Source organism: Lynx canadensis, chromosome C1 (assembly GCF_007474595.2).
Source record: "Lynx canadensis isolate LIC74 chromosome C1, mLynCan4.pri.v2, whole genome shotgun sequence".
In the NCBI taxonomy this organism is placed as follows: Eukaryota; Metazoa; Chordata; class Mammalia; order Carnivora; family Felidae; genus Lynx; species Lynx canadensis.
In genome coordinates, this window is record NC_044310.1 from 96,796,680 (window position 1) to 96,822,961 (window position 26,282).

Consider the following 26,282-nt stretch of genomic DNA (forward strand, 5'->3'; position numbering starts at 1 on the left):
ATACAGTCAAGAATATCATACTTTTATGGTGACAAATGCTAACTGCACTTATCATGGTGCATTTTATAATGTATACAAACGTCAAATCAGTGTGTAATATACCTATAACTAATATAGATATTTTTAAAAATCCTTCCAATTTGGAAATGTGTGTATTTAAATTCTGGGAAAGGTATTATTTATTTGATAATTTCTTCCCCTCCATGTCTTTCCTTTTTTCTGGAACATCTATCTATTAGCTGTCAGGCTTCCATTATGAACTGTACTCACTTTCCTATTTTTTCTTTTTTTTTTTAATTTTTTTAACATTTATTTATTTTAGAGATAGAGAGAGAAAGAGTATGAGTGGGAGAGGGGCAGAGAGAGAGGGAGACACAGAATCTGAAGCAGGTTCCAGGTTCCAAGTTGTCAGCAAAGAGCCCGATGTGGGGCTCAAACTCACAAACTGCTAGTTCATGATGTGAGATGAAGTCAGATGCTTAACTAAGCCACCCAGGCTCCCCTCTATTGTCTTTTTCCTTGTTTTTTGTTTTTTTGTATAATTTTTCAGAGAAATAGCTGCAACTTTACCTTCCAACTTTTCTACTAAGCTTATTGGTTACTTTTGCTTTCTGGTTCTCTTACTTTTTCATCCTCAGGCCATTTTTCCTTTTTCTTTTTTTTTTTTTAAAGTATACAGTTCTTTATACTTATTAATTATATCTTTAAAAATAGCATTCTTGGGGTGCCTGGGTGGCGCAGTCGGTTAAGCGTCCGACTTCAGCCAGGTCACGATCTCACGGTCCGTGAGTTCGAGCCCCGCGTCAGGCTCTGGGCTGATGGCTCAGAGCCTGGAGCCTGTTTCCGATTCTGTGTCCCCTCTCTCTCTGCCCCTCCCCCGTTCATGCTCTGTCTCTCTCTGTCCCCCCCAAAAATAAATAAACGTTGAAAAAAAAAAAATTAAAAAAAAAAAAATAAAAATAGCATTCTTGGGGCGCCTGGGTGGCGCAGTCGGTTAAGCGTCTGACTTCAGCCAGGTCACGATCTCGTGGTCCGTGAGTTCGAGCCCCGCATCGGGCTCTGGGCTGATGGCTCAGAGCCTGGAGCCTGTTTCCAATTCTGTGTCTCCCTCTCTCTCTGCCCCTCCCCTGTTCATGCTCTGTCTCTCTCTGTCCCAAAAATAAATAAACGTTGAAAAAAAAAATTTTTTTTTTAAAAAATAGCATTCTTATGATTCCTTTGTCATTTCTTTTATCTCTTTCCTTCTTTTTCTTTAGGTCTCAAATATTTGATGATCTTCAACTATCCATTTACATTTAAAAGTAACGGACGCCTGGGGGGCTCACTCAGTTAAGCATCCAACTTCAGTTCAGGTCATGATCTTGAGGTTTGTGGGTTCAAGTCCTGCATCAGGCTGTCCACTCTCAGCACAGAGCCTGCTTTGGATCTTCTGTCTCCCTCTGTCTCTACCCCTCCTGGTCTCTTTCTCTTTCTCTCTCTCTCTCAAAAATAAATAAACATTAAAAAAAAAAAAAGTGAGGCACTAACATGCTGAATGTGAGCTCAGTGTGCAAAGAGTGAAGCTTGTTAAACAGCAGGCCTCACCATAAACAGCCATTTCATTTCCAGTATGTTTAGGTCTTCTTAGCTGGCCAGTTTCTGCAAAAGGCAATCCCAGTCTTCTGTTGGAGATTATAAACCTGGCCACCAGATTTCTACTTAATCTCCATTATTAGTGCAGTATTTCACACCACTCTAACTTTGTGTCTGGTGTTCCAGAATCCAGAACTTCTCTGGCTCAGCCTCTCCAGAAAGCAAGCTTCAATCCAACCTTCTGTCAGGGGAAGATAAGGGTATCTACGTGACCATGTAGAATAAGGAAAATGATCTGGGGACAGATCGACTGACACTTATAAATAAGCTCAAACAATCCAGTTCCACCTCATTAATTCCTAAGTCTTTTAGAAATTAAATAGAGGAGTTTTCAACAGAAAGCTCACTCGTTTCCTACTGGCATTCCCTATTACAGACACTTACATTTTTACTTTCGTCACTTTCCAACTTTCAAAATTGTGTTAATAGCTCTGACTTATAGTCTTCTCTCCCATTCTTTTAAACCTTGAGGGCCGATATCTTTTTCTTATTCATTATAATTAAAAAAAAATTTTTTTTTAAATGTTTATTTTTGAGAGAGAGACAGAGTACAAGCGGGGGAGAGGCAGAGAACCTCTGAAGGAGGCTCCAGGCTCCGCGCTGTCAGCACAGAGCCCGACGCAGAGCTCGAACCCATGAACCATGAGATCATGACCTGAGCTGAAGTTGGGCACTTAACTGACTGAGCCACCCAGGTGCCCCTTATTCATTGTAATTTTAGAGGGATTTCAGAAGAAATCAGATGGGGATCAAGGCACATATTTAAATCATCATCTTCAATGAGGAATCTCATCTGTCATGTCCCTACCATCCAGCTTAACAAACTAAAACATTACAAACACAGTTGAAGTCACTTTTGTGTTTATGATTATTAGCCTTTTAAAATTTTGTAGGCATAAAAATAAAAATATTCTAGGTATAATATCATATCATTTTCAAACACTGAGTTTCATTATTCTAATATTAATTAGAAAAAAAATCAAAGAATAAAAAAATAACGCAGGGGCACCTGGGTGGCTCAGTCAGTTAAAGCATCCGACTTCAGCTCAGGTCACGATCTCGCAGTTCACGGGTTCGTGCCCCGTGTCAGGCTCTGTGCTGACAGCTCAGAGCCTGGAGCCTGCTTCAGATTCTGTGTCTCCCTCTCTCTCTACCCCTCTCCTGCTTGCACTCTGTCTCTCTCTGTCTCAAAAATAAACATTAAAAAAAATTTTTTTAAATAAAAAAAATAATGCAAAGAGATACATGCACCCTGATATTTATAGTAGCATTACATACAATAACCAAATCATGGAAACAGCCCAAGTGTCCATCAACTGATGAATGGATAAAGAAGATGTGGCATGTGTATATATATACAATGGAATATTACTCAGCCCTATAAAAGAATGAAATCTTGCTATCTGCAACAACATTGATGGAGCTAGAGAATATTATGCTAAGTGAAATATGTCAAAGAAAGACAAATACCATATGATTTCATGGTAGTCATGAAGTCATGTGGACTTTAAGAAAACAAAACAGATGAACAAAGGGGAAAAAAAAGAGAGAGAGATAAACCAAGAAATAGACTCTTAACTATACAGAACAAACTGATGGTTAACAGTGGGGAGGTGGGTGAAGGGATGGGTTAAATCAGGGATTAAGGAGGGTGCTTGTGATGAGCACTGGATGATGTATGAAAGTGTTGAGTCACTATATTGTACACCTGAAACTAATATTATATGTTAACTAAATAGAATTTAAATTAAAACTTAAAAAAAATTTTAAATAAGTGCACCTGGGGGTGCCTGGGTGGCTCAGTCGGTTGAGTGTCCGACTTCGGCTCAGGTCATGATCTCGTGGTCTGTGAGTTCGAGCCCCGCGTCAGGCTCTGTGCTGACAGCTCAGAGGCTGGAGCCTGTTTCGGATTCTGTGTCTCCCTCTCTCTCTGCCCCTCCCCCACTCATGCTCTGTCTCTCTCTCTCTCTCTCTCTCTCTCTCTCTCTCTCTCTGTCAAAAATAAATAAACATTAAAAAAAAAATAAGTGCACCTGGGTGGCTCAGTCAGTTAAGCGCCCGACTTCAGCTCAGGTCATGACCTCACAGTTCATGGGTTCAAGCCCCTTGTGGGGCTCTGTGCTGACAGCTCAGAGCCTGGAGCCTATTTCGAATTGCATCTCCCTTTCTCTCTGCCCCTCCCCCACTTGTATGCACGTATGCACTATCTCTCTCTCTCAGAAATAAACATTAAATTTTTTTTAATTTTTAAATAAAAAATAAATAAAAAGAAAAAACAATATTAATTAGAATGCTCATCTTAGCAAATATATCCCAAGGGATATGGGAGTGACTAAGGTGAGCTTCATCACTGAAAATAATGTTAGACCTTAAATTCAATATATTCTCCCAATTAAGAAATTTTAGAAGACAATTGTCATTGGGAATATGTATGAAATTCTTGTGTATAACATTATGATTTCTCCTATTTTTTTCTATTGGTGTGACTTAAGAAAATAGCTATATTGAGATATAATTCACATATTATAAAACTCACCCATTTTTAGGTGTGTAGTTTTAGTAATTAACGAACTTAGATTTCTAGTGTATTTATATAGTTGTGCAACTATCATCACATTCAAGCTTAAGAACATTTCCATCAATTCAAAAGCAAGAATGGCAATAAGTCTCTGTTCCTATCCCCCAGCCACAGGCAACCACTAATCTGCTTTCTAATCTATAGATTTGCCTTTTGTAGAAATTTCACATAAACTGAATTACACAATATATAGTCTTTTGTGTCTGGTTCCTTTCACATAGCATAACATTTTTGAGGTTCATCTATGTTGTAACATGTATTAATAGTTTTGGGGGTTTGTTTATTTTGAGAGGGAGACAGAGAGAGAGAAAGAACACACATGCACACGTGAGTGTGTGAGCAGGGGAGAGGCACTGAGAGAGAGGGAGAGAGAGAATCCTAAGGAGGCTCTGCACTGATAGCACAGAACCCTACGCTGGGCTCAATCTCACAAACCATGACACTTAACCAACTGAGCCACCCAGGTTCCCTATGTTAATAGTTTTAACTGCTGAGTTGTATCCCATTGCGTAGATAAAACACATTTGTTTATCCACCTACCAATTGATAGACATTTGGACTTTTTTCTAGTTTTTGGCGATTATGAATAGTACTGCTATGAACATTTGCATGTGCTCATATGTTTTTTCCTGGATAGATCCCCAGGAGTGGAAATGGAAATGCTAGGTCATATATGAAGTACAGGTTTAATTTTTTAAGAAACCACCAAACTATTTTCCACTTTCCATTTCCACCAGCATTGTACAAGCATTCTAATTCCTGCATGCCAATCTAACAAGTTAATGGTAGTATCTCCCTATGGTTTTAATTTGTACTTCCCTAATGACTAATAATGTTGAGCATCTTTTCTTGTGCTCATTAACCATTCATATGCTTTCTTTGGTGAAATATCTACTCAAGTATTTTGCCCATTTTTATATTGGGTTTTTTGATGAATTGTAGTTTTCTTACTGAGTTGTAAGAGTTCTTTATATATTATACAAACACTGTATTATATATACACACACACACACGTTATATATATGTATAATATTTTCTCCCAGCGTATGGCTTGCTTTCATTTTTCAATGGGATATTCTGAAGATAAATTTTAAATTTTTATGAAGCCCAACTTATCAATCTTTCCTTTATAGATATGTTTTTAAGAAATCTGTCCTATTCCAAGGTCACAAAGATCTTCTATCTTTTCTTCTAGAAAATCTATACTTTAGATTTTACAGTTAAGTGTATGGTCCATTTTAATTGGTTTTTGTGTGTGATGTGAGGTAAAAATCAAAGCTCATTTTTATACATGCGGATATCCAATTGTTCCAGTGCAATTTGTTGACAACACTATCATTTCTCCCTTGAAATGCTTTGGCATCTTTGTCAAAAACCAACTTATCAAAACCATAAGGATTTATTTCTAGATACTCTATCCTGTTGCATTCATCTATTTATTACTCGTGCCAATACTATATTTCCTGGATTACGATAGCTTTATAGTAAATTTTGAGATCCAGTAATGTAAGTACTCCAAGTCTTTCTTATTTTTAAACTTGTTTTGAATATTCTAAGAATTCTGCATTCTTTATCGATTTTAGACTTAGCTCATCAATTTCTACCAAAAAAGAAAAAAAAGGCTATTGGAATTTTGAAAGGATTATATTGAATCTGTAGACGCATTTGCAGAGAATTGCCACCTTAACAATAAACTTAACAATATTGAGTCTTTCAGATCATGAACGTGAAATGTTACTCTATTTATTTAGATCTTTAATTTCTCTTAGCAATGTTTTGTGGTTTTCAGTGGACAGGTCTTATACTTTCTATGTTAAACTTATTCCTAAGTACTATATTCTTTTTTAGCTATTTGAATGAATCCTTTTCTTAATGTCACTTTTGGATTAGTCATTGCTGGTTTTTAAAAATACATGACTTCTGTTTATTGACCTGGATTCTAAAGACCTTGCTATACTCATTTGCTAATGTTAGTAATTTTTTGTAGGTGCCTTAGGATTTTCTAAATATGGGAACATATCAGGAATGAAGGCAATTTTTTCTTTTCTATCTCAATGCTTTTTATTTCTCTTCCTTCCCTTACAGCACTGGTTAGCAATGTTAAATAGCTGTGGTGAGAGCAGACTTCCTTGCTTTGTTCCTGATTTTAGGAGCAAATTACTTTTTTTTTTTTTTTTAGAGGAAATTACTTTTTATTTCTAGTTTATTGTTAATGGGCATTAAATTCTGTCCAATGCTTTTTCTGTCATTAATGAGATCATGCAGTTTTGTCCTTTATTCAATTCATATGGTATATTATTTTCAAATGTTAAACCAACGTTCATTCCTAGGATAAACCCCACTTGGTCCCAGTAGATAGTCCATTTTATATGTTGTTGAATTTGGTTTGCTAATCTTTTCTTAAATATTTCACACCTACGTTCACAATGAATTTTCTTGTGATGTCTTTGTCTGGCTTTAGAGTCAGGATAATACCGGGCTCATAAAATGAGTTGGGAAGTGTACTTCCTCCTGTTTTCTGAAAGAGTTTCTGTAGGTTTCTGTAGTATATCTGTTCTTGACTTAATTAATTGCTATTCATCCTTCAGATCTCATTTGAAGTATCAATTCCTTAGCGAAGGCTTCTCTGACCACCTTGACTAAGTCCATTTCCCTTGTCGTAAGTATAATAGTTTGTAAAGAACAGCTGTCCTTCTTAGCATTTATTACGAATTTTTATTCACTAAGAGGATTTTTATTGTTCCTCTCCCACTTTAGCTCCATGCAAAGAAAAACACTGAGCGTTTTTGCTCATCATTGTGTAGACATTAGTACCTAGTCTACTACCTGACATATGGTAGGTAGGTGCTCAACAAATATTTAGCAATTGAAGAATACATAATGACTGCCTTAGTTTTATTTTTGGTATTTCTTTCCCTTCTTGGAATTACTGTTTTGTTTCTCTAGATTCTTCATATTTTAACTTGAATCTCTATAAGTCTTCCTAGTCAATCTAGACATTTTTTTGTTCATATGTACATTTTTAGAGTGATATAATTTTATCAAGTATTACTTCAGAAACATTCCATAGATTTTGTTGTAATGTCTATTCTTCAAAAACACAAACACAATGTGGCTCCTCTATTCAAAAACCATGAAAAATTTTCCGTTTTCTACAGAATAGTATGAAAATTTCTTAGTAAAGCATTCAAGTCCGCTCCAAACTGATTTATGGCCTATCATCTCATCTATATACCTTATACTCCAATCAGATAGGGCTACTTGCTCTTCTCTTAAACAAATACTATACTTCTGTTCATAAGTACTTTTCCTCTTATGCTCAGCACCTAGCAAAATCCTTAAACACAGTAGCTCAGAAAACGTTTGCGGAAGAGTTCATATACTTTTCATAACCCAAGTTAAGATTTTTTTTAATTTACATCTTCTATGATTTTGAAGTTTTTTTTAACTGAAATAATCACTATTTTTATTGCCATGTTCCCACATTTGCAAATTTTTCTCTTTTCAGTGGTAATAACCTTTTAATCTGTTTTACTACTTTTTTATTGAGGTATAATTAACATACAGTTTCAGGTTACAATGTAATGATTCAACAATTCTGTATGTTACTTATCACACTAAGCATCCTCTTAATCCCCTTGATCTATTTCACCCATCTGCCACCCACCTCCCCTCTGGCAACTACCAGTTTGTTCTCTGTATTTAGGAGTCTCTTTGGTCTCCTTTTTTGTTTCCTAAAATCCACATGAGTGAAATCATGTGGTATTTGTCTTTCTTTTTCTGACTTATTTCACTTAGCATTATACTCTCCAGGTCCATCCACCTTGGACCATCCACTATATATATATGTTATATATATATAATTCATTCATCTATTGATGGACATTTAGGTTGCTTCTATATCTTGACTATTGTCAGTGGTGCTTCAATAAACACAAGGGTGCATGCAATTTTTCAAATTAATGTTTTTGTTTTCTTTGGGTAAATACCCAGTAGTGAAATTACTGGATTATGTAGTGATTGTATTTTTAATTTTTTGAGCAACCTGCATACTGTTTTCCACAGTGGCCACACCAATTTACATTCCTATCAACAGTGAACGAGGTTCCTTTTTCTCCATATCTTCATCAGTACTTGCTGGGTCTTGTGTTTTTTATTTTAGCCATCCTGACTGGTGTGAGGTGGTATCTCACTGTGGCTTGGATTTGCATATTCCTGGTGAAATGTTAAGCTTCTGTTCATGCTTCTGTTGGCCACTTTTATGTCCTCTTTGGAAAAGTGTCTTTTCAGATCCTCTGCCCATTTTTAATCATTACTTGCTTCTTTGGTCTTGACTTGTAAGAGTTCTTTGGACGTTAACCCCTATTGGATAGATCATTTGCAAATATCTTCTCCCATTGAGCAGACTGCCTTTTTGTTTTGTTGATGTTTCCTTTGCTGTGTAAAAGTCTTTTATTTTGATGTTGATTCAATCGTTTAAATTTGTTTTTGTTTCCCTTGCCTGAGGAGACTGGTCTAGAATTTCTAAGGACAATGCCAAAGAAATTACTGGCTATGTTTTCTTCTAGGAGTCTTACGTTCTCAGGTCTCACATTCAGGTCTTTAATGCATTTTGAGTTCATTTTTGTGTATAAGAAAATAGTCCAATTTCATTCTTTTGCATGTAGCTGTTCAGTTTTCCCAGACCATTTGTTGAAGAGACTGCCTTTTCCCTATTGTACATTCTTGCCTCTTGAATTATACTTGTATTGTGTAATTTCTAATTTTATTGTACTGTGATCTGATGTTAATATTATTATTTAATTTTCTTTTTTAAATTTTTTTGTCAAAAATATTTATATTTGTGTAATCTATTTTTAAATTGCATTAAATACTTTGTGTCCTATATTTTGGTCTATTTTTGTCTGAGACTAAAACATATTTGAAAAGATACCTTGGCTCTTCTCCCACCACCACTAGACTGTGAAATTCATATATATCTTGTTGACTGTACTCTCAAAGCCTAGAACATGTTGGTACATTAGCTTAGTAAATTTTTAGAGTTGTCTTTAATTTGATCCTTTCCACTGCTGCTAAATTCAAAGTATACATTAAGGAGTTGTTAGGTAGATTACCTTGTGACAGAACAATGAATAAAAACATATATAATAGATAGCGTTAATTAAACTGAGCAACAGATACTGAGGTCCTAGTAAGAATCAAGAGGTTCTAAAAATGGGATGCAAACACAATTCCTGCTTTGAGGCCTATGAAGATGCACAGGTTAACAAATACTTTTGATTTGGTATACTAAAAGGAAGGTCTGCATAAAATGGCACGGAAACGAGAGTTGAGAAAATCTTTAGTTGGGTAGGGGAAGGCAGTCAATAAAATCTTTTTAATGATACAGAAACCAAAACCCAGAGACACTACAGCGCTGTTCAAGATCACAAGGCTAGAGATCACTAAAAGAGGATCTCACTCCCAGTTCCGTGCTCTTTTCATTACATCTTACTATCAGTACTTTACAGCAACTCACAAAAGACTAACAGGCCAGGATTTTAGAGAGTTACAAAACATAATGTGGGAGTTTATTCATCCTTCCCCATGTCCCCTTAATATATAAAAAAATCAAGGACAGCCCAAAACTGTAAAAGTTTGCCATGTACCATGTAGTTCTAACAGCTTTGTAGTTGACTGGCCTGTTATGCACCCTACAAGTGTTGGTTAAATGTATTTCACCAGAGATTTAAACATCCCAGGCCAATCAATGTGACTTACAGATAAACAAAACTATTAAATTGTATTACACCCACACATACATGTATTTTTTTAAGTGTTAATAAAAGATCTACAACAAATGTTTAAAATAGCAAGGTCCAAAAAGAAGAATCTGCCAGCCATTATTCAGCACTTTCCAAGGGAGTAAGACCCTGAATCTGTAGATCTAAGTATTAAAGTCAATAGGGAGAGACATTCTTTTAGGGGCTGGGATGGTCTTTAGGCTTTTCCACATCTCTCAAGACTATTCAATAACATTTGACTACCAAGCAACCCTCCCGTGACTAATTTGCACCAACCTCCCACCTGTCCCAGTACACACTGACACCACAACCCTGACTCTGGAGCATTAGATTATTTAACCCTCCCCTCCCCTATTATAAGTTAATAAACTGGCATTCTGAATCACACATCAGTTTTTGGTTGGTTAACATGAAATAACCCCATGAATCTGCTCAGTTCTAAGAGCAGGGTAGAAAAAAGTTTAAGAACCTGAAAAACTTAAGACCACACTCTAAACCGGTAATTGAAAAAGTGATTCAGGCCACAAATGGATGTGATGTAGCTTGCACGGGAAGAGAAAAAGGAGAAAGAAAGGAAGAAGAGGGAGAAGGCGGTGAAAGAGGAAGTGGAGGAGGAGGCAGAAAGGCAGGGGGAAGGGAAGATGCTCTGAAAAAAGTCTGGATATTTCGCATAAAAAAGCATCTTCCTGAGGCTCTGGCAGTCCTTGGCCTGCATTGCCACAGAATAAAACTGACCAGAGTTAAGCAGCCACAGCCCCCTTTGTAGGGGACATTTGTTTTCTAATTCATCACAGACCAACCACACTCCTCTCTCTTTCCCTGATATTGAGGTCAAATGTCAACTGTCATTTATCATTCTGCTTGCAGTGTTTTGTTTTCCTTCTAGACTTCAAAGAATAAAGAATGCCAGACTTGGTGGATAAGTGCAGATTTTATAAAAAGTGCAAACCACTCTCCACATTAATTCAGTAAAACAAAGCTAGAATCAAAGAAATCAATTTACCTTAATCTGAGTCTGTTCGATTGACTTTTCCCATATCTGCTGATCATATGCTCCAATCTGAAATAGGGAGCAGGCTATTTGAATGATGCAAAGGAAATCCTGTTATTTAGGTCAAATGTCACAAAAGTCACGAAACTACTAAGCATCAATACAGTATCTGGGGAATGTTTATGCTTCTCAGAGGTTAGAGTAAGTTATTTAAAGGACTGTTGCACTCAAAAGTCTAAAGTAGCTGGATCGAAAAGTAAGTTAAAAAGTACTGTCCAAAATATTTCAAATTAAGCATTACCTTACAAGATATTTCCACTTCTTAAGGAAAACATCAGTAGGAAAACTAGAGAGGAATAAAAAGGTAACGGACAGCTCAGTAAGACTGTTGCCAGTACCAATCTGAGCTGTGAAGATACAAGTTTCACGTCTAAAAAAAACACAGCAGTTTGATCAGAAGCAAACTTTCAGAGCGTTGCTGGGGCACGGTGTATGCGGCCTGGAGAAGGGAGGGGACTTGAGAGTCCTATTCGGGGACCGGGAACAGAGCCTAAAAGACCTAATGACCTTGCGCCTCGGTTTGTCCGTTGATGTTGGGAGAGAGACACCGTGCTGGAATTGCCGGCACTACCGAGCTTAGGGAAAGCTAACGGGGGATTTTTTGCGGGGGCATTTTGCAGGAAGTCTGCTTTACAAAAAAAAAAAAAAAAAAAAAAAAAAAAGGTTGATATTACCTTCTTTTGGTACCACGATATAGCATCTCTCTCATTTGAGGCCATCTGTGTCTCCAGCCAGAGAATGGGATTTCACTGAAAACGAAGGAATAGCAGTCGGTGAGTCCGGTTGCTGAAAGGTACTCTCCCAGTTTGGGTAGAACTCAAAAATCGCTTCTCTCGGCGTCTCCATGAGCTGCTGACTGTCTCTTCTCCGGCTGGTTGCCAGGAAAAAAAGACAAAAACAGAAGCAAACCAAAAACCTCTGGTGCAGTGGCGCCGGGAGAAGCGTCTCTGCGATATTTGGTGCGAGTGTGTTCAAGGCTGCAGGGGAGGGGAGGGGAGGGCAGGTGGCTGGAGTTGGCCCGCACCCCCTCCTCCGCTCCCCGGCGTCCGGCTCTCACCTGGTGCCTGCTGCCCCGCAGTCCGGCGGCCGGGACCTTCCTCCTCAGTGGCCCCGGGCCCGCCATGAGGCCGGGGGAGAGACGGCGGGCGCCGCAGGCCGCATCTTCCCCCCGGGGCGCAGACGCCGGCGCGGCCGTTACCATGGAGACCGCGGCGGCCGCGCGGGCCTCGGGGGCAGCCGGCCGCCCGCGCCGGGAGGAGGGCAGTCTGCTGCCGCAGCCCCGGCGCCCTCCAAGCGCGACCTTCAGGGTCACCGGACCGACCCCCAAATAAGCCAGGAATCAACTGGGAAAGGACGGGGATGAGACGTGAAGGAGGGCTTCGCTGGCCGCCAGGGGCTGCGGCAACGGCCGGAGGCTCGGCGCCCGGCTCTTCGGGTGCAGAGCGGAGGGCCCCCCCCCCCAACGCCGGCGCGGGAGGTAGCCGCTGCGGGGCAAAGGGCGGGCGGGCGTCCTGCGAGGCCCGGCTGGCGGGCGGGCCGTGACTCAGCCGGCCGCGAGCTGGGCGAGGGCAGCGCCGCAGACCACGGTGCGGCCCCGCTGCGGCTTCCGCTTTCCGGGTTTTGCACGAAAGTGGCTCCGCCCCCGCCCGAGCCTGGCCCCCGGGGCCTCCGCCGGGCTCCCGGACGCAGGGGCTGGGGAGCCACACGACCCTCAGATCACGCTTCAGGTCACTTCCTGAGAAACGACTTGCCCAGACGTCGACCTGAAGGAGGTCGGTCCAAATGTCCTAAGAGCTGCCCGTTCATTCCTTTGTAACACTTCTCTTTGTCTTACAGGTTTCTTTGTGCTCCATTATTTACTGTCGGCCTTCCCTAAAGGGCTGTGGGTTCAGTGCGGTTGGAGCCTCGCAGGAGCCTGGCACATAGGTTCTCAGTCTGGGCTGGATGAACGCAGTTTTCTTGCATTTACGCCGTCCCCGGACGAAGGGCGCGGTGGGCTGCTTGTCACCCTTAACTCTCAGCAGCTCTGAGATTTAAACTTTGCGGGTGCTCGAGACTGAGGGAAGAGGAGGGCCAAGGCTTGGCGCAGTTCCAGGGCACGTTTCCCAAATTAGGGTAGGGGAGGGTGGCGGCGGGAAGAACTGTCTCTAGGCTAAGAGTTCGAGCAGGCTGATAGGGGTCAGGAGAAAGGAATGGCTGCGCGCTAAAAGGAGTATCTAAGGATACCTTCCTAAGGTTTTGAGCTGCTTTCCTCCTCTATAGTGCAGGGCTTTTTGGCCATTAGTGGAACACTGACCCCTAACGGCCGTTCCCACCCCACTTGAAGCAGTGTCCTTGCTTGCCCCAGCAGAGTCAGGTAAAGCTAATGACACATAATGGTCACATTGGCTACACTTCAGAAAGCCTGAGAAGTGAGGTTCTAAATGTTTTACAAACATTTCTTGCCTATTAAATCGGGGTAAGGTGAAGTTATCCCATTCTACTGCTAAGGAAAATCCACTAAAAAGTATAAATAACTCCTACAGAACTAATTAAAAATTATTTCATCCAGGCTTGATTTTTATATGGCACGCATAGACTGTGGTTCCCTTTCTGGTTTGTTTCCTGACAGCTTTCCCCCTTTCTTAAACATAATTCTGCTGGGTTTCGGAACAAATGGCCAACTTTAAAAAAAAAAAAAAGTGACAAATGAGAAAGTCATCTTTATCTAAATATTTAAGTCCTAAATTACATTAATAACAAAAACATTTTACTTCGTTGCTTAGCGCACAGAGACTTTTTGGGGAATTCGTGAAAGAACTGAAGTTGCATTAGGGAATAGTAGGAAGGGGCAAATCATCTTACAAACTTTTCAGTGCTAAGACTGCCACTGAACACTGCATAGGCTTTAAACCAAGAACTGCATTCAAATCCCTGTTCCAATTAAAGCACTGTGTGATCTTCGGCAATTTACTCAACCTAACAAGCCTGTTTTCTCACCTGTATTTGTTATCTACCTAGTAAATACTAAAGGCTGTGAATATTAAATGGCCCACAGCACTTACTGAAAAACCATTAGTTCCCTTCCCAACCAAGGTCTATCAGGGCTTAGGACAAGTATTTCAAAAAGAAGTTCACACAAAATCTGGAGGAAGAAGATCCACTGCATTGTATCACTTAATACATCAACGATGTCCAAAATGTCTGCTCACCATCTTCATTAACACTGCATGCATGTACTTTGAAAAATACGGGCACAGCCAGATGAACAATTTGGCTGTCCTCAAGTAGATAAAAACCCAATTTAAGCATCAGAAGGCACAACTACCACAAATGCGAAGTGTAGCTTTTCTTCCCCCAAACTAGCTGCACCTCAATGTGACGGCATTTTCTCATTATCTATGACCTTTTCTTTTAGGAAGGACACAAGATTTTTTCTAAAACACTAGAAACTAATGGGGACATAACAAGGTGGGAGGATTAATACTTTAAAAACAGGTTTCAGGTATCTAGAATTCACACGTACTATTCATTTTCTCATGAAACAAGTAAAGGACAAATCAGACTTTTGTTTATTAAAAAAATACTTTACAGGGAAAAAAAAACCTCTATGCATTCCATTGTCCTATTTTACAAAGAAATAGCTTAACAATTTAACACACTTAGACAGCTACAAAAAAGCACTGTGTTAAAAGGATTATTATTCACACAAATTTAGATTTAAGACTATTCATTAAAAACCTTTTTAAAACACTCGTTAATGTCAATAAACAAACTAAGGCCACACAACGCAAATAGTCCGCCAGGCAAATTATACATTTCATCTATATGCAAAGACCTCTTAGATAAATTAAAGCCACAGGAAAAAAAGTCTTAGCTGCCAATCAAAATGGAGTTTAGTCACAGAAAACACTATTACATGAAAATTTACAACATGTGATAGAAGTAGTACATAAGTATTTCTTTAGAGAATTGAAAAGTGCTATATTAAGAGACAGTGGTCTCAACTACATGCACAAGTGGATCATAAAAAATTTATGAAGAAAATGGAAGGCCATAATATTTATGGAGATACTTGCTTTTAAAGCAACAAACTTTCAGGATGAGCATAGGTCCCTTATGTGGTAAAGAAAAACATTTGTCTTGTACATTTCCTCTACTTACTGCATGACCAATAAATACAGCTACACTTGTTTAAAAAAAAAAAAAAAACTTAGCAGAAATATGAACTTCTGCCATGTACTAGTGAAAGGCTCTTTTTTTTAACCTGTAGCAATGATAAAATAGATTTATTAGAAAGACACAAACTCAATTATCCTAAAAGTATAAATGCAAATAAATTTTTAATGGCAAATACAGATGAAAATATAATGGGCTAATATTAATGATCAAGAATATATTCACTAAGGGTTTTCTTGAATCTTTGAGTCTTGTTTCTAAATTAGTTTTCATTCTAGACACTATTTATAGAGGGAAAGGCAATAAGCAAAAGTTTCTCCAGGCATTAAGTGTGAACTTTATGCCTATTAAGACTGATGCAAGATGTTGCAAGACATCTTTTCCTAAGGTTTGGTAAAGGATTTTATTTAACAAGCTCCATTTTCCCCCTACAAGAGCTTGTAATGTTAGTCAACTGATATTCCAACTGTCTCCAAGGGGAAAGGGCACCTTTCAAGATTTTAATTAAAAATAATAAAGTTAAGTGAAACAAATCCTAAGTACTGAATAAGCAAATTGAAAGTACAATTAAGCTTAGGGATTCATTTTTAAAGAGTTAAAAATTTGGAGGGGAAAACTAATATGTAGGTTTTTATTATTATTGCTTTATGAATTTGGGATACCTCTTTGAATCATAATCCTACTCCTAACATATATTGGTAATTACAGAATGACTTCTGGGGCAGGGGGAAGACTTTTATCCTTATTTATGAATACCATAAAATCATTCTAGTTACTAAGTTAGGAATATTCATTTATCGGGTCCTTTCCATAAGCACATTTTTAAAATATCCCTCTGCTCCACAAAATACTCAAACTTACAGCCACGTTCTGCAAGTAATCTCAAAGAGTTGGCACAACAGATAATATACCAAAAAGGAAGATCAGCTTAAATTTCAGTTACAACTTCACTGCCATCACTACTTTACAAATCAGAAGACGCCAGATTGCTCCATGCCTCACTCCACCAAACCAAATAATTTCAAGATTTAGAAAAGTTGCAATCATTTGTATCACTAAACTAGGATACAACTTTGAAAGCAGTAATAAACTCAAAACTTGAGCTTTTATATTCATCAGTCTTTAAAGCATGCTATTAAATCTAATACTCACATAGGACATTCAGTTTCCAGATACATGACTAGCTAAATGTTTCTCTCTCCATTCTATTGCAATTCTAACATACAATGAATTTATTAGTACATGATTTTAAACATTTGTATACTCTTTTCACGTGTTTATATTGGAGGTGAGGGTAATGTTTTGGAAAAGGAAAATGGGGATTTGCTTTTGATTGTAGGTCTTTGCAGATCCGCTGGTTCCTGAGTGATTATACACAGTGCTGGCTGTCAGGAGACAGTCTCCTTGTTTATTAGTAATGACCAGCTTAGATGACAGATGGCATCTGCTGGATGGCAAGTGGGAGATGGGGAAATCGGATCTTGGAAGACAAGAAAAATTAAAAAAAAAAAAAAAAAAGTTTTTGCTTTAACAACCTTGTTCTTCATGATTATTTTAAAAAGCAAATGTTGCCTGAGAAGAATTCTACTTTGCACAGCCTAGTAAAGCTCTATGAAATTCTTCTGGACAGAAAAACAAAAACAGAGAAAACCTAAATCCACATACTTTTGTGATTAACCCCTCCCCCTCCAAAATAACAAAAACACCCTCAAAGGCAGGTCCCTTTAAAAACTAGTCTTGATAAACTAGAATTCACCCTAGAATTTATACCCAAGATTTTAAAACACCCCTGCAATAATCACATTACTTTTCATACCATTCTAATTACCTTATTTACAAAGATAACTAAAACCAACATCACTTCCAATTCATAAATGGTTTACATTGAAATGTTTCTCTATTTGTCTTCATCCTTTGTAACAGAGAATACATACATATACATATATATAAGGAATAATACAGATTCTAACTAATCACTGCAGTATTTGCTGATGGTTACTTTTCTATCGGTTTACACAGTGACCTCTATACTTTGCTAATATGCATTTAAACTACACAACAATATTGCACAAAGTAATATTTATATAAGATTTAGCCTATTTCAGAATATTTTAGAGAAAATTCATATTTGATATTTCAAAAGATGCAGCTAAGTTTTCATGGTGACAGACATAATAAAGCAGCATCTTTTTTTTTTTTTTTTTTGCCTATGTTAATGTAAATATTCCAAATCTCACCCTCCAGGAAAAAAATCTCCAAATTGCACTATAACCAGGTAGATACAAGAATCTGGTCTTAGGTGTGGGGAATACTCTTCCTTTAATGAACAAAAGGCCTATTGTATTATTAACTAAGAGAAAGTGAAATGTGTATCATGTTAACATTCTAAAATAATAGAAAGTTAAGACTACACTAGCTATATGAACTGTGCCTGTTTGAAAAAAAAAATTGTAAATACTCAGGCACTAAGCATTAGGTTACCTGAAACTCTAGGATGAAGTCTAGTGCCATAATCGTTATTAGACCGTAGCAACACACAGTAATAGTAAATAAACCCAAGTATTCACCAGTTAAAACTGTGAATCAAAGTGTCTCAACAGATCTTTATCATGAAAAGATTGAAGCCAAGTGACAAAAAAAGTTTTTCCTAAGTTTCATGCACAAAATATGGCAGCCTCATCAGAAAGATTGATATCATTCTCTAAGTTTGATACTCATGATCAGTTTAAGAAGCAAAAGTATCCACACAAAGTGTGAGGATGCTAGGTAGCAGAACGATAGAGTATCATGTCAACATTATCTCTTTTACCCAATTATCTTCCATAGTTAACCATGTTTCTAGAAGAGATTAATGAACCATGGATAATGAATGACCAAGGACTATTCATCTTTAGATATTTTTAATTGAAATATCCACTGGGCTTTAAATAACAGATACAAAAAAAAAGACAGTTTGGATCAGAAAGTGCTGTGCTTTCTCTTTTGTTAAGAAACCAGAGAGCCACTGGATTTTCCTTAGAAACTACCTGTTCTTTATGGTTGGAACTTACTTGCCCACGTACAAGATGCAGGAACACTTTCCTGCAACCTATGCCATTTTTACTGTAGAAAATTGAAGCTGTGCCATAAAGACACAAGTACTAAAGCATAAATCTGACCTTCTATCATAAAAACAGCAAATATGGCAAGAGACGAGGCAAGATTAAATTAAGGGAAGTGAATAATTTACCAAATAAGAATCTGTTATTCCAGAGAATTCTCAGTTTGATTTGAAGAAGAGATTGAATTGTTACCTCACACCTTAAAACAGAAAGTAGCAGCAGACCCACTATTACATACTGTACTAACGGGATAAGATACAACTCTTAACTTTGCATAATCTGTGTAAAAAAGATATGCTTGACATTTGTGGAATGTCATTTCTCTTTATAGAATTATAGGCAAGATTTCTCCAATAAAACTTAACTTAAGCCAGTTATAAAACTATAACTTCACATCAAAATTTAAAAAAGTTAAAAAATGTGTTTGAATATGTACATATCACACAGGAGTGCTCGAATGTTCCTGTAGATTGTGTTGCTGGTCAGAGTCCAGTCTACTTTCCACCTTTAAAACCGGAATAGGCGGAGTCATCTGATCTTGCTGTAGATTAAGTTCTGATGAAGGGAAGGACGATGAAGCAGTCGTCAAAAGCTGCATCTCTCTGCATGTCTCTTCAGATTCAGTTTTTACCCTCACACACTGGGAGTCAACTTCTAATTCTCGCTTTCCAGTTAAATCACAGTCCATGTTAGAACCGCTTTCTGTGTTTTGAGTGGCTTCCACAACAGGGTGGTACTGTTTAAGCCTTATATGCCAAGCTAAGCTGCACACTGCTGACACTGTTTTGAACTGATGAATGACATTTCTAGGGATGAAGTAAATATCATTGTCACACAGCTGAATTCTAGCATAACGAATGCCTTCCCGCCTCATTTGGTTTAGTTTAGCTTCATCCACCCACTGTACACACTGCAGAAAAAAGAAAAGTTGCATGAGACTTCAAAATATGTAGTGTAGTAATTCAGTCAAACAAAGTATTAGAATTAGCACAGGAAAACAGTAGTAGGGCCAAATTAAAGGCAGGCAATACTAAGTATCAGACAACTTTCTAAAATTTCCTGTAATGCTTGGGAAACATTTTTCCTCATATTTTACTACCTCTCTGATAACAAAGTACAGGTTCAAGTCAGGATAGCCTAAGGAATCATTTAAACAACTATTTCAAAGTGCAGCTAAGTATCAATAACATATTCTTTGCCACAACTAAGGACAACATTTATATGCTGCCTTTTATAGATGAGGGCACACAGTACTCCAGGGGGTCCTCAGCTGAGACTCTTTACAGCCAGAACTGAGCAGTCCGGACCCTCTGGCCATCTGGGCCAACCGGGTATCCCAAAGATTAAAGGGATCTCAAGCATTCTATTTGGGAAGCTCTGTGTTAATGATTTTTGACACTCTCCACACACAGCTTTTAATAGCACTTGAAATTAAATTTACCATCCCATGTATCCAACTATAAGATCAAATGCAAAATAAACTGGGTACAGATCCTTATTTCTGTTATCTCACTCAAAAGATAATAACAAAGCAAAAGTTTCACCTGGGAAACTGGAGGTTCATGAAGGTCTAACTGAAGTCTCTGTACAACATCAGTAAAATCCTCAGCATGAAAACAAATCACATCTTTGGTTATGCGAGGCTGGTCACTCCTAAGATTAACAAAATTAAGTTTTAGAAACCTGCATCTCATAACGGAAAATGATGACAAATTTCAGTTCTCCTATTCCTGGAAATGCTCCTACTAGCACAGAAATAGACACACAGGAATATACATTTGCTTCTTTAACCAACATTTAAAAAATAAATAAAACACCAATAAAGCTGTTTAAAAAAATGAAAATTAGATTAGTTGTTACAAAAAACAGCAGTGACTAAAAACAGTTTCATTCTAAACTAGTTGCAACTGCATCCTTTCACCACCCTGTAATGTCGTCATCAGGATGGAACACAGTGGAGAGAAAACATACCAGCCACATAAGAATCACACCTTCCAGTTTTCAAACTGGGGGGGTAGGGGTGGGGGGTGACAGAATGATCTTTAACTTGAAATACTTACTGTCAAGCTGTGATTGAACTATGCTTCCAAAAAAGGTCAAACTCTATAGTAATACTGAAGGCCCTGAAGTTATAAATATGAAAAACAAAACAAAACAGTTTTTAGGCAAACTAAATTCCATGCTCTGAGCTTTGGATTCCAACTGAATGTAAAAGGGTGCAGCCACTGTGGAAAATAGTATAGCAGTTCCTCCAAAAATTAAAAATAGAATTATCAAATGATCCAGCAATTCCACTTCCGGGGATATACCCAAAAGACTGAAAGCAGAGACATGAAGAGATGTTTTTTCAGAGCAGCCAAAAGGTGGAAGCAACCCAAGTGTCCGCTGATGTGTGAAACCAGATAAACAAAATGTGCCATATACATATAATGTAATACTACTCAGCATTAAAAAGGAAGGAAATTATGACACATGATATAATATGGATGAACCTTGAAGATATTATGCTAACTAAAATAAGCCAGTCACAAAAGAACTACTGTGTGATTCCACTTATACGAGGTATTTAAAGTAGTCAAATTCATAGAAACAATAAGTACAATGAAGGCTACCAGGAGCTGGGGACAGAGGAGAAAAGGGGTTAAGGTTTACTGGTTTCAGAGTTACAGTTTTGCAAGACAAAAAAGCTCTCAAAATCTGCTTTGCAACAATGTAAATATACTTAACACCACTGAAATGTACACTTAAAATGGCAAAGATTTTTCATTTCAATTTCATGTTATGGGTATTTTACCACAATTTCTAAAAAAAAATTAGTCCCCAAACTTTTAAATGGAGTCCACATTTTCTCAGACAGCATTAACCAACCTTATAGCTGAGTTTCATTAACTTACCATTCACCAAACTGTACAGCTTTCAAAACCCCAACAGCAGCCGTACTCTGCCAGTCAAACCCCTGACCTACATGGTCAGCATGAGCTCTTGTCCTATCTTCAAAGAGGACTTCACGGGGTTCACTGGTCCGAGGTAGGTACTGGAGATTTTTAATTTCATTCATTGATCTGGAGTTGATTTGGTTGTGAAGTAAAGGGGGGAGGGGAGGAAAGTATTAATAGCAGTAAGGTGAAAAAGTCTGCTAAAATATCAAATTTTAAATAAGATCAGAACTGATAAGGGTTCCATGATTTTGATCATTAACATTTAACACACTATACCGTAATGCTCAATGTCATTACCTTCTTCTCTTGGGATGTCATGATAATGTAGAGGCTATATTTTTTATTTGGCTCAAATGTAGTGTTACAATTTACAAAATTTAGTTTTCAAGCAATAGGAAACACAATTCAAAGTTCAAGGCTGTATGTTTCTTCACCCTCAGTCATCTTAATTCTCAAAACAGACTTGATTCAAGATGGAAAACTGAGCATGTACATGATCTCCTTCCACATTAAAATGAAAGTAAAAGGCTTCAAACTAATATGGTAGGGGTGGGAGAGAGGAGATGGGCGAATGGATAAGAATACAGATGAAACATAACTGGCTGTGAGTTGATAACTGCTGACATTGACTACATGAGACTTTAGTATATTATCTTCTGCTTTTTCATGTGCTCAAGAATTTCTAAATATAATAATCTAAAGGTGATAGTAAAGGAATGAATAAGAACCAACAAAGGAAATGAATTAGTGCATGAACAATATCAACAAATTTCTGGAAGATGGAAAATGATTAAAAGTGTCTAGTAAAACTGAGCAGAGAAATCCACAGGCCTGGAATACACTAGAAGGGAATAGCAACTAAAAAGGCAGCTGGCCTGCCCAAAAGACCTTGAAGACTAATAGGTGCAAAAAAGAAAAAAAAAAAAAAAAAAAGCCCATTATCATGATGTTGACAGACAGAAATGTAGTAAGGCTGAGAAAGGGGGAATTAAAGTGAAATTCTGCAGATAAACCAGTCACCCACCACCCCTGTGAGTAGAAATGAGGTCAGGCATCTACCCCCATGCTATGGTTGATCCACTCAGCATCCATCTATCCTATTTATTTCCCTGACAGAACTCTGATTCTCATTAGGTATCTGCTCCTGCCCCATAAGTGACCTCATTTACAAGTTTCAAAGGTAGATCCTGATGAATCCTGACAAACTGTGGCAAACGCATTCCCCTTGCCAGTAACTGATTTAAAAATGGACACAAACACACATGAAAAGATGCTCAACGTCGCTCCTCATCAGGGAAATACAAATCAAAACCACACTCAGATATCACCTCACGCCAGTCAGAGTGGCCAAAATGAACAAATCAGGAGACTATAGATGCTGGAGAGGATGTGGAGAAACGGGAACCCTCTTGCACTGTTGGTGGGAATGCAAATTGGTGCAGCCACTCTGGAAAACAGTGTGGAGGTTCCTCAAAAAATTAAAAATAGACCTACCCTATGACCCAGCAGTAGCACTGCTAGGAATTTACCCAAGGGATACAGGAGTACTGATGCATAGGGGCACTTGTACCCCAATGTTTATAGCAGCACTCTCAACAATAGCCAAATTATGGCAAGAGCCTAAATGTCCATCAACTGATGAATGGATAAAGAAATTGTGGTTTATATACACAATGGAGTACTACATGGCAATGTGAAAGAATGAAATATGGCCCTTTGTAGCAACGTGGATGGAACTGGAGAGTGTGATAAGTCAAATAAGCCATACAGAGAAAGACAGATACCATATGTTTTCACTCTTATGTGGATACTGAGAAACTTAACAGAAACCCATGGGGGAGGGGGAAGGAAAAAAAAAAAAAGAGGTTAGAGCGGGAGAGAGCCAAAGCATAAGAGACTCTTAAAAACAGAACAGGGGCGCCTGGGTGGCGCAGTCGGTTAAGCGTCCGACTTCAGCCAGGTCACGATCTCGCGCTCCGTGAGTTCGAGCCCCGCGTCAGGTTCTGTGTTGACAGCTCAGAGCCTGGAGCCTGCTTCCGATTCTGTGTCTCCCTCTCTCTCTGCCCCTCCCCCGTTCATGCTCTGTCTCTCTCTGTCCCAAAAAATAAATAAACGTTGAAAAACTGAGAACAAACTGAGGCTTGATGGGGGGTGGGAGGGAGGGCAGGGTGGGTGATGGGCATTGAGGAAGGCACCTTTTGGGATGAGCACTGGGTGTTGTATGGAAACCAATTTGACAATAAATTCCATATTGAAGAAAAAAAAAAAATGGACACAAACTGACTCTGGCCAGCAGTAAGAGAGGAAATTTGCTAAGGAGACTTCTGGGAAGTTTCCTAGCTTGTATGACAGAAGAAAAGATGCTTTTTTTCTTCTATTGCATATAACTAGATCCATATGTGATACCTAGACCACAATAATCATCCAGCAACCATAAAGAAAGCCACTGTGAGTACAAAGCCCAGGCAAAGAATATGACAGCAGAGAAAAAGACCCAATTCCTTGATGAAAGTACTGAATCACTGACCATATATATATATTTGGTGCCAAGAGCCAAGCTCTCTAGACTTCTTAATACATAAGATAATATTTTATGAACCAGTTTGAATCAAATTTTTGCTGCTTGTAGCCAAAAGCATCCTAATAAACTTTCAGAAAAACAGAAACAAAAAAACCCTTCATGTTCTCTAAACACACTAAACTTACCATATTCATAGAATTAATGCAATCCTCTGGCATGTGGCCATACCCTTTCATGTCCAATTCTATGCCTATTAACTCTAAAGTGAAGCCTACCTAGTGATAAGCCTCACTGAAGTATAAATAGAACGTCCGGTAAGCCCAATGCTTTATTTCTAAATATGAATGTGTCAACCACAAATCACCAAATATGTGAAGACAGCCTGTAGCAGCCTGACAAAGACCAAAATAAACAATGCTAAAATGTAAGAATTCCAAAGAAAAAAGTCGAGTGAATGTCCCCAAATCAAAAGCAAACAGATAATAAGAAATATGAGGATAATCAAACTGGGAGATCTGTTACTCCGTCAACAGTAGTTTCAGAAAGAAATAACAGAAAATGAAGAGATTGCCAAAGCAGTTAAGCAAGAAAAAATCCCAGAAATGAAAGGAGAATCTTTCTAGGACCTATCAAATCACAAGAAAGATTAAATATAATAATAAGAATGAAAGCCCCAAGGAGGAATCATTGTGAAATTAAGCTTTCAGAGAGGAAAATAGGTTACCTATAAAAAAAAAAAAAATTACATTGGCATTAAGACTTCTCATAAACAATATTAGATACCAGAAAACACTGTGGTAAGCTACAAGTTTTTTTTGTTTTGTTTTGTTTTGTTTTTTTTTGGGACAGAGAGAGACAGAGCATGAACGGGCGAGGGGCAGAGAGAGAGGGAGACACAGAATCGGAAACAGGCTCCAGGCTCTGAGCCATCAGCCCAGAGCCTGACGCGGGGCTCGAACTCATGGACTGCGAGATCGTGACCTGGCTGAAGTCGGACGCTTAACCGACTGCGCCACCCAGGCGCCCCTACAAGTTTTAAGGGAAAATACATCCTCTGGAATCCAGTTAAGCTATCAATCCTATTTCATGAGAAAAAAAGGAATTTTCAGACATATCATGACTCAGAATATTTCTGAGAATATTCCTTTTCTTCCTTTTCTTAGAATGTTACTTGAGAATGTGCTAAATCAAAAGAAGGAAATAAACCCAAGAAGACAACTGTAGGTTAATACATAAATGCATTAAGTGGGAGGTCCTACGTTGATAACTGTGAAAAAAGCTTTTCGCATTGAAGAGAACACAGAGCTCCAAAAGATTTCCAGGTAAAAAAGTTATGTGTTAGAGCATACAGTATGATTAAAGTTTTGGATTCTTGAGGATATGATAAAAGCACAGAAAGCAAGGTAACTATCAACATTCTCAAAAAAAACAAAAAACAAAAACTATATAAAAAAAAAACCATAGCCAAAGTCAAAGCCATAGAGAAAGGGTGATTCTAGAAGAAAGAAATGTATTTGGAGCAAAAAAGAGAATAGAAGATATTAGGGATATGGTCAAGAAAAGTGTATGTCCCCCTTCAAAAGAGGGGCAATCAGAAACTGCAGGGAAAACAGATTAAAAAACAAAACAAAACAAAACAAAAAGCACAGTCCAAACATGAAACTATTTAAAATGTAGCATGATTTTCAGTATCTAGGTGAAATATCGGAAAGATTCTTTTGTATATTACCCCTTTGAGTAATAAGTAACATTGGAACTTTAGAATGTAACTTTTTAGCCTATTGGTTGGGTCTGCATAAACTTACCTTCCCATAATATAAATGGCATTTACTGGTTTTCAAATCCTAGAATACACCTATTGATAAAGCATATAAAACCTAATTATGGCTTTAAAACACAATATGAATTAACCTCAACAATGCATAAGCACAGCTGACAAAAAGTAGAAAGGAGGAGGAAGAAAGTAGAGAGTCATTTAACTATTGGGAGACAAAGTGAAGGGAAGGAGTCCTAATCTATCATACCAAGAAATTGGCAAATTTCCTGCCAAAGTCTTAAAACAAAAGACATTAAAAACAGAAATGGTTTTTGCCTCTGGTAAAAAGGTATCTGCATCTGGAGGGAAAGGTGGCCAGGATTTTTCATTACAAACCCTACCGTACTATTTGATTTTTTAAAACCCTGTGCATGTATTTCTTCAAAGTCCATAAATTCAAAGGCCATCTTCATTAGCAGTGCCCTTGATCACCCGACACTTCTCACAGTGATTTCACTATTTTCAGCAATAGAGCATTCTCATTAACACAAAAAGATGACGTTAGCGTTTTAAGTTCTGATTTATTCACTCTAGTTCAAAGTGCCTTTGGATACTTTGCTTAAGAATATTTAACCCCAATAAAAATAAAATTTGATAGCCCCTCATATTAGTGGAGAAAAAACAAATTATTAAGCAAATGATGTTGGTACAGGTGCCTAACTACTTGGAAAAATTGATCAATCTCTCCCTCTGTCCTGAAATC

The 26,282-nt window shown here is 38.0% G+C and overlaps 2 protein-coding genes across 9 annotated transcripts in view; both read right to left on the bottom strand.

Moving 5' to 3' along the window:
* The window catches only part of PHTF1 (putative homeodomain transcription factor 1), a 92,898-nt gene extending 80,717 nt beyond the window's left edge, over positions 1-12,181 (bottom strand). For 4 of the 6 annotated variants that reach the window (XM_030324316.1, XM_030324314.1, XM_030324318.1 and 1 more), the window contains exons 1-3: positions 12,102-12,181; positions 11,719-11,793; positions 10,997-11,053 (exon numbers count right to left, since the gene is read on the bottom strand). In XM_030324316.1, the coding sequence (XP_030180176.1) occupies positions 10,997-11,053; positions 11,719-11,763 (102 nt within the window). In that variant the 5' untranslated portion in view covers positions 11,764-11,793; positions 12,102-12,181. Of the gene's footprint in view, positions 1-10,996; positions 11,054-11,285; positions 11,331-11,718; positions 11,899-12,101 lie in introns of those variants that run through there. The other 2 variants (XM_030324317.1, XM_032594364.1) reach the window with 2 other exon arrangements.
* A 2,799-nt stretch (positions 12,182-14,980) lies between these two features.
* The window catches only part of RSBN1 (round spermatid basic protein 1), a 47,952-nt gene continuing 36,650 nt past the window's right edge, over positions 14,981-26,282 (bottom strand). For all 3 annotated transcript variants that reach the window (XM_030324906.1, XM_030324904.1, XM_030324903.1), the window contains 3 exons: positions 21,198-21,365; positions 19,848-19,956; positions 14,981-19,213 (listed from right to left, as the gene is read on the bottom strand). In XM_030324906.1, coding sequence (XP_030180766.1) covers positions 18,743-19,213; positions 19,848-19,956; positions 21,198-21,365 — 748 coding nt within the window. In that variant the 3' untranslated portion in view covers positions 14,981-18,742. The remainder of the gene's footprint in view (positions 19,214-19,847; positions 19,957-21,197; positions 21,366-26,282) is intronic.